Here is a 12,474-nt window from a genome sequence, read left to right on the forward strand (position 1 = left end):
CTTTCTGACCGTCTCTTCGGGATGCCCCATTTTGTGGGCAGTCTTAAATACGTGGCTCCACTTTTTCCAGTCATCTTTTGATTTAGGTTTAAGCGCTTTCATAGCGAGTCTACTGACAGAACTGTAAGCTGTAACAGAAAAGAAATGGCAACAGTGGAGGAAGAATTCCCCACAACAAAGGATAGAGAAAAAGAGGGAGCCTATTGACAATGGCACTGACTACATCGGCAGACATGCACAAACTTTTCAGACTTACGCAGATCTCAAATTCACATCAGCAGGTACGAATAGGTAAGAAAAGTTGGTTTTGCATAATAGAGCGAAACAAAACACCAGAAAACATGTCTTTTAATAAGTGCCATTTTGGAGTCCTCATACACACACCATAATAATACCCGTATGTTGACGCACCGTACATCTGACTATGGAAGCTATAATGCTCCGACAATCCAAGCGTTGCGGCTTTGTAGTTTACCAAAGTCGTACGAAAACATTTTGACGGATTTTTGTGGAACTTGTGTACTGATCTAGATTCTCAAGGAAACATCAAAGTTTTGGTCTTGCTTGCTTACGCTAGCGTTATTTATCGAACAGGCATTAACTTACAGTCCACACATGTCTCTAATGAGTGACTGCCATCCACTGGTTGCACTTATTACTAAACAATATACCACAACCAGAAAAAGCACAACAAGAACTACTAATACTTTTATAGAGCACACCAGCTTATAAAGCGTACTGTACTTGAGAAAATGGAACGATTTTAAGGATTTTTTGGTGCTTTATAGAAAAAAATCGGTAACCTATTTTTGTTTATAGCCACACTTTTTAAACCAAAGTATTATGGTTCATATTTTCAAGGACAGTGGCGCTTCTAAGGTAAAAAAAAACAAACTTCTGAGATGCTGGTTGACCTCCAATGTGTCAATCAATATTGGCATGTAAGTGTAAAAAGAAGTTAACAAAAGTTACAAGAACATTAAAAAATACTCAATAACCTAAATATACCTCCAAGTGGATGGATAGAAAGATACAAAGATAGTTAGATAGGTACAAACCCCAAAACCGGTGAAGATGGCAAGTTGTGTAAATTGTAAATACAAACCAAATACATTGATTTGTAAATCCTTTTCAAACTATATTCACTTGAATAGACTGCAAGGACAAGATACTTAACATTCAAACTGGAAAGCTTTGTTATTTTTTGCAAATGTTAGCTCATTTGGAATTTGATGCCTGCAACATGTTTCAAAAAAGCTAGCACAAGTGGCAAAAAAGACTGAGAAAGTTGAAGAATGCTCATCAAACACTTATTTGGAACATCCCACAGGGAACAGGCTAATTGGGAACAGGTTGGTACAATGAGTGGGTTTAAAAGGAGCTTTCATGAAATGCTCAGTCATTCACAAACAAGGATGGGGTGAGGGTCACCACTTTGTGAACAAATTTTCCAACAGTTTAAGAACAACATTTCTCAACAAGGCATTGTAAGGAATTTAGGGATTTCACCATCTAGGTCTGTAATATTATCAAAAGGTTAAGACAATCTGGAGAAATCACTGCACGTGAGTGATAATATTACGCATCTTCAATCCCTCAGGCGGTACTCAGTCAAAAAACGACATCAGCGTATAAAGGATCTCACCATATGGGCTCAGGAACACTTCAGAAAACCACTTTCAGTAACTACAGTTTGTCGTTACATCTGTAAGTGCAAGTTAAAACTCTACTATGCAAAGCAAAAGCCATTTATCAACAACACCCAGAAACGCTGCCGGCTTTGCTGGGCCCGAGTTCATCTAAGATGGACTGATGCACAGTGGAAAAGGGTTCTGTGGTCTGACGAGTCCACATTTCAAATTGTTTTTGGAAACTGTGGACATCGGGTCCTCCGGACCAAAGAGGAAAATAACGATCTGAATTGTTATAGGCGCAAACTTCAAAAACCAGCATCTGTGATGGTATGGGGGTGTATTAGTGCCCAAGGCATGGGTAACTTACACATCTGTGAAGACACCATGAATGCTGAAAGGTCCATACAGGTTTTGAAGCAACATATGCTGCCATCCAAGCAACGATATCATGGATGCCCCTGCTTATTTCAGCAAGACAATGCCAAGCTATGTGTTACAACAGCAAGGCTTCATAGTAAAAGAGTGTGTACTAGACTGGCCTGCCTGTAGTCCAGACCTCCCTCCCATTGAAAATGTGTGACGCAATATGAAGCCTAAAATACCACAAGGGAGACACCGCACTGTTGAACAACTTAAGCTGTACATCAAGCAAGAATTGGAAAGAATTCCACCTGAAAAACTTAAAAAATTGGTCTCCTCGGTTCCCAAACGTTTACTAAGTGTTGTTAAAAGGAAAGGCCTTGTAACACAGTGGAAAAAATGCCCCCATGCCAACTTTTTTGCAATGTGTTGCTGCCATTAAATTGTAAGTTAATGATTATTTGTAAAAAAAAAAAAAAGTTTCTCAGGTCGAACATTAAGTCTATTCAATTCAATATAAGTTGAATTCTGTTTTTATTTACGAATTACACTGCGTGCCAACTGTGATGGTTTTTGGGTTTTGTAGAAAGCTACATAGATAGATTTAACAAAACACTTAATTTTATCCATAACAAATCAGTAAATTAAATCAGCCACAAACACATCGTCTATAAACTTATAACGACATAACAAAATTGTCTTCAGTACAAACAGAACACAAAATCTCCTTAAATTTCCCAAAAATAACTAAAGTCTATAAACTATCTGTCAACAATTATAAAAACAAAATTCCACTTTTATCTGGGCTTTCACAAAACATTTAAGTGCTTGGATCACATCAGAGTTGCTACCCTTCGTCATTTGCTTCATCTTTGTGGTCCAAATTGCCAATTTGGCAGAACCATTAGATTGATAAACAGGTAAACCTCTGCTTTTAATTTTGAGGGAACTCCCCTGACGGAATCAATAAAGTACTATCTATCCCTGTATCTAGGTCTGGTGTCTCAAACTCAATTTATCTGGGGGACCTTGGATGCACAAACTGGGTGAGGCTGGGCCACAAGAAAATATTTCTTAAAAAAATCTAACATGCATGTTTTGATGAATTCACCTTCTATGAATGGCTTTCCTGCCCTAGCATCATACTTGCCAACCCTCACGATTTTTCCGGGAGACTCACGAATTTCAGTGTACCTCCCGACAATCTACCGGTGCAACTATTCTCCCAGATTTGTTCCAATTTTCACCCGGCCGACATTATTAAGAGGGTGAGATGACTGCACTGCCTTTAACGTCCTCTACAACAGTGGTTCTCAACCTTTTTTCAGTGATGTACCCCCTGTGAACATTTTTGGAATTCAAGTACCCCCTAATCTGAGCAAAGCATTTTTGGTTGCAAAAAAAGAGATAAAGAAGTAAAATACAGCACTATGTCATCAGTTTCTGATTCATTAAATAGTATAACAGTGCAACATATTGCTCATTTGTAGTGGTCTTTCTTGAACTATTTGGAAAAAAAGATATCAAAATAACTAAAAAACGTGTTGAAAAATAAACAAGTGATTTAATTATAAATAAAGATGTCTACACATAGAAGTAATCACCTGCGATGAGTTGGCGACTTGTCCAGGGTGTACACCGCCTTCCGCTCGATTGTAGCTGAGATAGGCCCCAGCGCCCCCGATGACCCCAAAGGGAATAAGCAGTATAAAATGGATGGATGGATAGAAGTAATCATGAACTTAAAGTGCCCTCTTTGGGGATTGTAATAGAGATCCACCTGGATTCATCAACTTAATTCTAAACATTTCTTCACAAAAAAATAAATCTTTAACATCAATATTTATGGAACTTGTCCATAAATAATCAAGCTGTCAACACTGAATATTGGATTGTTGTATTTTTTTTCCAAAGTTGCATTGAACAACCTGCATTCATATTTTGTTGAAGTATTATTCAATGAATATATTTATAAAGGATTTTTGAATTGCTCTTATTTTTAGAATATTTTTTAAAATCTCACGTAGCCCTCGGCATACCTTCAAGTAACCCGAGGGGTACGCATACCCCCATTTGAGAACTACTGCTCTACAACATGTTATCGCGCCCGCTTTTACATCACACAACCAGCGTTCCGGCTCAGTAACATGTTGTACGAAGCATGTGCAAATCTACGTAAATGACTTCAAGACATACTTGGTCAACAGGTCACACTGAGAGTGGCCGTATAAACAACTTTAACACTGTTACAAATATGCGCCACACTGTGAACCCACACCAAACAAGAATGACAAACACATTTCGGGAGAACATCCGCACCCTAACAAACCTTAAACACAATAGAAAAACTACCCAGTACACCTTGCAGCACTAACTCTCCCGGGCTAGAATATAAACCAACTCAACTGACGCAAGTCAGGGGGTGGGGGGTTTGGTAGTAGCGGGGGTGTATATTGTAGCCCGTAAGAGTTAGGGCTGCATGGGATTCTGGTTATTTGTTCTGTTGTGTTTATGTCGTGTTACAGTGCGGATGTTCTCCCAAAATGTGTTTGTCATTCTTGTTTGGTGTGGGTTCACAGTGTGGCACATATTTGTAACAGTGTTAAAGTTTTTTTTTACGGCCACCCTCAGTGTGACCTGTGTAGCTGTTGATCAAATATGTCTTGTAATTAGACACGTGCGTCTTACATAGCCAGATACAATATATAACTGGGCTTGCACGCTGTTTGTACAGGATGTCGGTGGCGCGAAAGGCAGTGTCATCATGGCACCCCCTGAATATTGTTGGTTGGGAAAAAATCGACAGGAATTCTAGAGGAAGAATCCCCTGAAATTCAGGGGTCTCCTGGGAAAATTGGGAGCTGTCAAGCGCCGTTCATGCGTTCATATTAAACTTGCGGGCTGCAATAGCATTAAATTGTCATATCAAGGTGCGGGCTGCAAAATAATGTCTCGCGGGCCGCAATTGGCCCGCGGGCTGCATGTTTGAGACCCCTGATCTAGGTAGACATGCAGATCGATGGATGAAGCTCAGTAAACAATCCATAATAAGATGATAACCTATAATCTTTAAAAATTCAGTCATTAACTAATCATAATTCATGAACACCTGCACACGATACGACAAAACAACATTGTTACCTTGAAAGCATATTTGCGGTTTATGTGGTCTTCTGGTGCAACTTGTGAGATGAGGTAACTGGGCAGAGGAATGCTACCAAGGACCGTCTCCTCGCGGCTATCTGGAGCAAAAACATAACACACACAAACAGGCGTCAGTGATTGGGCCCAAAACACTCAGAAAATCTGGAGTTTTTCCAAAATGTTTTATGATGTTTACAAGTGACCCAGGATTTACGAGTCGTGGGGAAAAGTTAGCGAGGCGTAATTTATGGGTGACAACTGTATGAGCGAAGCCATGTGGCGCCAGGAGAAGGCCTTTGGTTTATCTTTTATTCTGCATAAATAATGGAGGAGAGGGGCATATGCCATGATAACATCGCCACACATTCTCAACAAAGTACTGGTTGAGCAGAAAAGAAGGAAATGATGAGGTAAAAAATGTCTGAAAGTTTAATTAAAGCAGCAAGCAAGTGCTTGAATATCTGCCTCAAGTTATAATATTAAGTATTTTGCTAAAGCCACCATTTTATGCTCACCTTTGTAGTAAAACAAGCAGAAGTCGGACAAAACAAACCACTTTCGTTTCCAAAGTCGCATTCCAGAGCTGTCCTGGAAGTCACAATGAAACAAACATGATGGTTAGAAAGACAACAACGCAATTTGTTTGACATTTAACATATACATGTGCTCTTTATCATTACAAGAATAATATTTTGCAAAATGTTAGTTAAGGGGCCAAATTCCTCTCTTTTCAGCGGCTTTCATAGGAACAGTGGAACCCCATCAGTAAGTTATGTTTAAATAAAATACATTATATATGCTCCTGATAGTATATAAATTCACCGATTGAAAAAGGGGAATGGTGGATTGTAGGTGTAATAAAAGTTGATGGGCCTCTCACCTACACAGATCAATGAGCATCATTGGGTGTCAAAAAGTAAGAGGGCTTAACCATGTGACTGCTAACGTCACTTCCTACATCCACCGTAGGTGAAGCTTGTCAGAATGATTGACACAAAAGGGTGGGATCTAAATATGTTACTGTTTACAACTCTATCCTGTTTATGTTTAAGAGTAGGTGTTGTTTAAACAATCTTTATTTTTTTGTCTTACATCATTACATTTGATAATTTGTCTTTCACAATCACTAAGTTGAGGTTCGTAGGATACTAAACAGAATACTAACAACGCTTGGGGCCTGATCAACTAAGATCCAAATAACACGCACTAAACAGTGTCTGCAAACTAAACAATTGTGTGTACACTTAGTGGCCGTGTTGTGGGTGATACACAAAGTATGCGTGTAAAATTGATAACAAGTGCAAAAGTGGTGCGGTTTGCCCTGTTTAAGGAGGCACTCGTTTTCCTCCACATTCATGACAGCATATGGTCCAAACCGGTGTTACAAAAAAGTTTAATGAGAATGATTTGTAATGTTGGATATTGAGAACACAAAACCCTTTATGTATTGAATCAAAAACATTGAAATTCAATGACTTAATGCTTTTGCAATCAGCTAAAATGATGTACAAAGCAAACTATAACCTGCTGCCCAAGAATGTACAACAATTAATACCTTTAGCATATCAGTATGTGGAATTAAATTCTGGAATGGATTAAGCAAAGAAATCAAACAAAGCACTAATATAACTAAGTTTAAGAAAATGTTCAAACTACAGATGTTCAAAGTACAAAAAAAATGATTACCATAAATATATTGAACCTTTCCAAAAAAAAAAAGAGAGATAATTATTATTTATGTATTTAATATCTGTTCACTTATTTCAGGTATATTTATTTACAAACAGAGAACAAAGAAATTGTATAAAACTGCTATGATATGAAAAGGGTAGGATTATATAAGATCTGCTTCTTCCTACTCCTTTTTGGACGTGCTGTAATGAAACAAGTGGAAATATGTAATGCATGACATTGTAATTGTATTTTATGCATATTAGAAATAAACTTAACCGAACAGAATTGAACTGAACCAGTGTTTTTTTATATTGTGGAATTTGCAGCACATGCCACCTTTTCTCACCTTTTTTAGACAACATCAACTATTTTTAGCACATCGGATGTGTTGATGTTGATAGTGCATCTGGGTTGTTTCAGAAATGCATGCAATGCAAGAATCCAGTTGAGTAGAGTACAGTAATATTGCAGTAGATGCAATAATAATATAAAATTTAAAAAACACCGGCAGATACCACAACAATTTGAATTTGTTTTCATCAGCCTCTTAAGATATCCCGCAGCTATACAATTATATTACTGAATAGACCAGGGGCCACCAACGCAGTGCCCGCAGGCACCCGGTCGCCCGTAAGGACCAGATGAGTCGCCCGCTGGTCTGTTCTAAAAATAGCTCAAATAGCAGCTGTGGAGAGGCGGAGCCGACGGTCAGACAGAGAGGCAGGGCACGCTAGAGCCCGGCCCAAGATGGCGGCGGGGATGGCGCGCGAACAGCGAGACGGGGCGTGCCGGGAACGACGCCACAAACAAGATCAGGTGTGTGGATCGCGCACCTGTACACGATTAACGCATCTCCTCTTGCTGTATAAAAGGGGAGAAGGAAGAGCGAACGGGGCTGGTGATGGTGCGGAGTGAGAGCAACCCATACGATAAAGGAACGAGAGAGAGACGACAACACGAGCAGCAGCGCATGCAACCCAGAAGAGAGCGAGAGGCAGACGCAGACAACGGGAAGGCTGAAAAGCAACACGCAAGAGACTTTTGTTTATTGAAAAATAATAGAAGTCTAAAAGGGATGTCCTTCCTTGGTGGTCCATGGAAAGGGGGTTGGGGTGTAAGCGGGGCGTCGTTAAAAGGTGAGGAGTATATTTACCGCTAGATTCATAGATTCACCAAGTGAAGTATTTCATATGTATATATATATATATATATATATTTGTATATATATATATATATATATATATATATATATATATATATATATATATATAAAATAAATATTTGAATGTCAGTGTTTATTTATTTACACATTTACACACACATAACACCCATCTACTCATTGTTGAGTTGAGGGTTGAATATTCCATCGTTGTTTTTCTAACCATATGCATGTACACTAGATGGCAGTATTTTCTTGTTTAAGAGTGTCACAACACATTGTTGTTTGGCAGACGAACTGCTTTGGGTAGATGAATTCGGACAGCTGTTGTTGTGTGTTGTTTTACTTCGCCGGGAAAACGATAATGAAACTGCCTAACAATAAACCCACATAAGAAACCAAGAACTCGCCCTCGATCATTTTACAGTTATAACGTCATTGGGCAGACACGCTCTTTGTGCACGTCACTCAGGTCCGCATTGAGCTGGAGGAGGCGTGGCCTCCAGCTTCGCCTGAATTTCGGGAGATTTTCGGGAGAAAACTTGTCCCGGGAGGTTTTTATTATGATTAAAATTCTAAAAAAAAATATTTTGGCAAATGTAGAAAATCTGTAAAATCAAATTCAAATCTTATTTCAAAGTCTTTTGAATTTGTTTTAACATTTTTGTTCTGGAAAATCTAGAAGAAATAATGATTGGTCTTTGTTAGAAATATCGCTTGGTCCAATTTGTTATATATTCTAACAAAGTGCAGATTGGATTTTAACCTATTTAAAACATTTCATAAAAAATATATATTTATTGTGAGAAATCATTAAGATGATCAGTGTTTCCACAAAGATAAATATAATTAATTATTAATAATAACAAAGAGTTAAAGGTAAATTGAGCAAATTGGCTATTTCTGGCAATTTATTTAAGTGTGTATCAAACTGGTAGCCCTTCGCATTAATCAGTACCCAAGAAGTAGCTCTTGGTTTCAAAATGGTTGGTGGCCCCTGGAATAGACTTTAAGTCGAATATTTTTATTTCTGAAAGTCCAGATATGTTGACACACAAACGTAGGACGGATGATTTTCTATCCATTGTCTGTCTATGCAGCAAAATGGCTTCCTTTTTCACAGTTGTTTGTGCATACCTGTGCCAGTTTGCACGCACATATTAAACATTTTAAAATATAGACGCAAAAAAGCAGTCCGAAAAAAGATTTGGTCTTGATAAATCACATGTGCTCAATGATTATATTTGCATCTCCTCTTCTCAGTATTGTGGGCGTTCTAATAATCATCATATACTGTATGCTGGATATTCATGAAGACAGACAAATTAAATGGGTTGTACTTAAGAGACACAATCCTCTGTGCACAAGATTAGTAGATAATCTTTACATGTGCTATCAAGTTTGTACGTATTTTAATACACCAAACCCTCAGTAGATCAGACTCAGTCTCTTTCTTGGTCAACATACTCGGATTCCGTAAACTTCTCCTCGACACCGCCTACTGTGTTGTGATTGGTCAATGGCCGGCAAAATAAGGCCCCTTTAACTACAGTATTAAGCCCCGCAAAACCTTTTTGCATGTGTGTTTTTGTACACTCCAAACAAACAGTCTTGTGACTCTTCTCCCAACTTGTTATAAATTATGTACACGTTCATGATGTTAAAAGTTGATCCTGTCAGAAAGAGACAACAATTATTTGGGATTAACGTATCCTCATTAAGAAGTGGCTGTGTTGACTCATAACAAAAGCAAGTTGTTATATCAAAAAGGTCACCTGTTTGTACAGCCAGCCTCTCACTACCACGGGGATGTTGGGGTTTCGTTTAATAGCTTGATCCCTCTTGCCAAAACTGTGACATTTGCTTGAACCTCTGGATCCCTGCAAGGACAAATGAAGTTATTCTGCTAACAACAGAAGAACACTGCACGTACCTTTTGAAAAGATGTTGAAAAAAGAAAGATACAATTGCATTGCCTCACAGCGACTTGTGAAAATACCAAACTGTCAATCCCGAGGATGTGCACACCCATGTAAAAACAGGTGTATATTTTCAAACAAGGTCATTGTCTCATAATAAACTACATACATACACATTATAGTCTCTGGAATTAATTTATTTTTCTGCAGAAAGACTTGCCATTGTACACCTGGAATAACACATGAAATGCATAGACAAATACACATATTTGGCTTTTACGTCAATACAAGAGACAGAACTAATGACAACGCTTAATTAATGACATAAACAAAGTTATCTAGTACCAATTGAGGCAGAAATGTATGCAAATGCTGAAGTGAGAGAATCAATTGCCAAAATTTTGTGAACGCAAACCAGACGGCACTAAAGTGCCTGTCAACTATCTTTTTTGTATTATTTTTTTTGTTCAGACCAGAGTACTGGACTCCAAGTTTGAAAGCAGCCTAATAGAGTTTGTGTTTCATCCAAAATGTTGTCATCTCTAATGCTATTGTGTCTCAGAAATATCTTTTTTCCAGAGGATGTAAAACAGGGTTATTCAACTACATCATGAAGTGGGCCGCAGTTTCAAGAGCCAAACATCGAAATGTGGATGTTTTGTCAGAAAGTGTCTTCGCAGGTTATATTTCTTTGAGACTGCGGTTACTTAATGGCAAAGTAAATGCATTGGCTTTCCCACTGCATTGTCAATAAATTCCTTATTATGCCCTCGCTACTCGTTTCCAGTGTGTACAGCTAGTTTCCAATATGAAGAAAAAGAAGCTCCAGCTTTTGCTGAGCATTGATGCTCTTTCTTTTCAATTATTGTTCTTCCTTAATTTTATTTCTTAACACTTCTTTCTTCATGTAGGTCTGTAAGACTGAAAATATAAACATGAAATAAACATAACAAAAGTATAACGTCCATTATGTATTTTACATAAATAATCTCCATCGTGTATTTCACATAAATAAAATATAAGGTTTAGTGGTAATATATTCACAAAGTAATTTACAAATGTTTACGCGTGTAGAAATTACACAACATTCACACACCAACCATTGTATTTGACTTATCACTATTAGCGTTGTCACCCTCTACTGGTCAAATGTATTAAAGATGTTTGCTTATTACTCAGACAAAAGAACTGTCTATGGTTGTTGGTCCTAAATTGTATTGGAATAAAGAAAACAACAACGTAACGAAGATTACAAAAACATCATGAAGTCAGCAATATCAAGACAAAACAGACTAAATATCTTTTTGCACAAATTATATCTACTTCCAAACGTTTGACCAAGTTTTGTGATGAAGCTTACACGCTGGCATTTGTACCATTGTTGCTGCTTGTCTGGATCAATGTGTCCATGGCTTAAAAGGTCCGACATGAATCAATGTATGAAGCACTAACTCTGGGTAGAATAATCAAACTTTGTTGTCTAGTTGTTGTCAAAAGTCATATTTTTGAAATGTATTTAGATTTTTTTTCCAGGGTTGAATGAGTAGTCCTCTTCTATTCACCCCAATGCTGCTTCATTGTGACACATGTGCATCGCAGTTTCTCCCTGCGGGGTGAAGAGAGTACTGCATACATGATCAACTCTTGATTTAACGGTTTCATTAAGATTATTTAGGCGATGTTCGGCGGGCCGAATTAAAAGCTTTGCAGGGCCAGATGTGGCCCGCAGGCCGCCAATTGAATCGATCTGCCTCCCTGTTTGATTCACACTGTTTTCTAATCTTTAAACTAATACTTTTTTTTTTATCTACGTTGTAGCACTTTCAAATAGTTATAAATTGCAATGAATACCTAAGAAATATTCTATAATATTAAATAAAGATTTCATAACAGACATATTGAAGTTGTGTTACAATTTCCTAAAACACCTAGAAAAGGTGCTGGATACATGTGATGTTTTTTATGTTTTGTTTTTTTAATTAAATGAAGTCCTGTCTTCCGAATGTGTGACCTTTGATTAGTAACATATTTGTTTTAGTATGTAAAAAGCACTGTCAATAAAGCAGGTCCACAAGATGTGCCTAATGCTGTGTTGCAATCTAATCTCATTATGCTAAAAAACTTGGTCATTAATCACAATGAGATGGAGTCCTTAAAGTGTAATAAATCACGTTATGAATATTAGCATTTAGTCATCCAGAGGAGAAGAAAAAGGAGAAAAAAACAAAGGAAACATTGAGTCAAATTACAAAAAGAAAACAATCTGTAGGTCGTTTCATATGGCAATTTATCTTAAGTTCCGTTTTACAACCTTACAAATATTACAATATTGTATAACAATGTTAAACAATGCCAAAACATCAAATTATAAGGTTTATACATTTGGGTGTGAGCTTGAACACAGTTTTGAATGCTTCTAAATGCAATGTTTTAGAGTCTTTTTACATGCCCTTTGCTTGCAGGGTCCTTGTTCTCCACTCTTGACTGCTGCCTGTGTCTTTCCTTCTGGTTCCATTCCCAACTACCTGCTCTGATTTCTACATGATAAAAATATTTCCCTGTTTATTTGTCCACTAAATTTTAC

General features: G+C 37.6%; 1 protein-coding gene across 1 annotated transcript in view; it reads right to left on the reverse strand.

Moving 5' to 3' along the window:
• Window positions 1–12,474, reverse strand: part of plekha7b (pleckstrin homology domain containing, family A member 7b) — a 244,581-nt gene that overhangs the window by 98,288 nt on the left and 133,819 nt on the right. The window contains exons 6-8 of the mRNA XM_061883569.1: window positions 9,747–9,851; window positions 5,654–5,726; window positions 5,136–5,236 (exon numbers count right to left, since the gene is read on the reverse strand). Of these exons, the coding sequence (XP_061739553.1) occupies window positions 5,136–5,236; window positions 5,654–5,726; window positions 9,747–9,851 (279 nt within the window). The remainder of the gene's footprint in view (window positions 1–5,135; window positions 5,237–5,653; window positions 5,727–9,746; window positions 9,852–12,474) is intronic.

Source organism: Nerophis ophidion, linkage group LG02 (assembly GCF_033978795.1).
Source record: "Nerophis ophidion isolate RoL-2023_Sa linkage group LG02, RoL_Noph_v1.0, whole genome shotgun sequence".
NCBI classification, from domain to species: domain Eukaryota; kingdom Metazoa; phylum Chordata; class Actinopteri; order Syngnathiformes; family Syngnathidae; genus Nerophis; species Nerophis ophidion.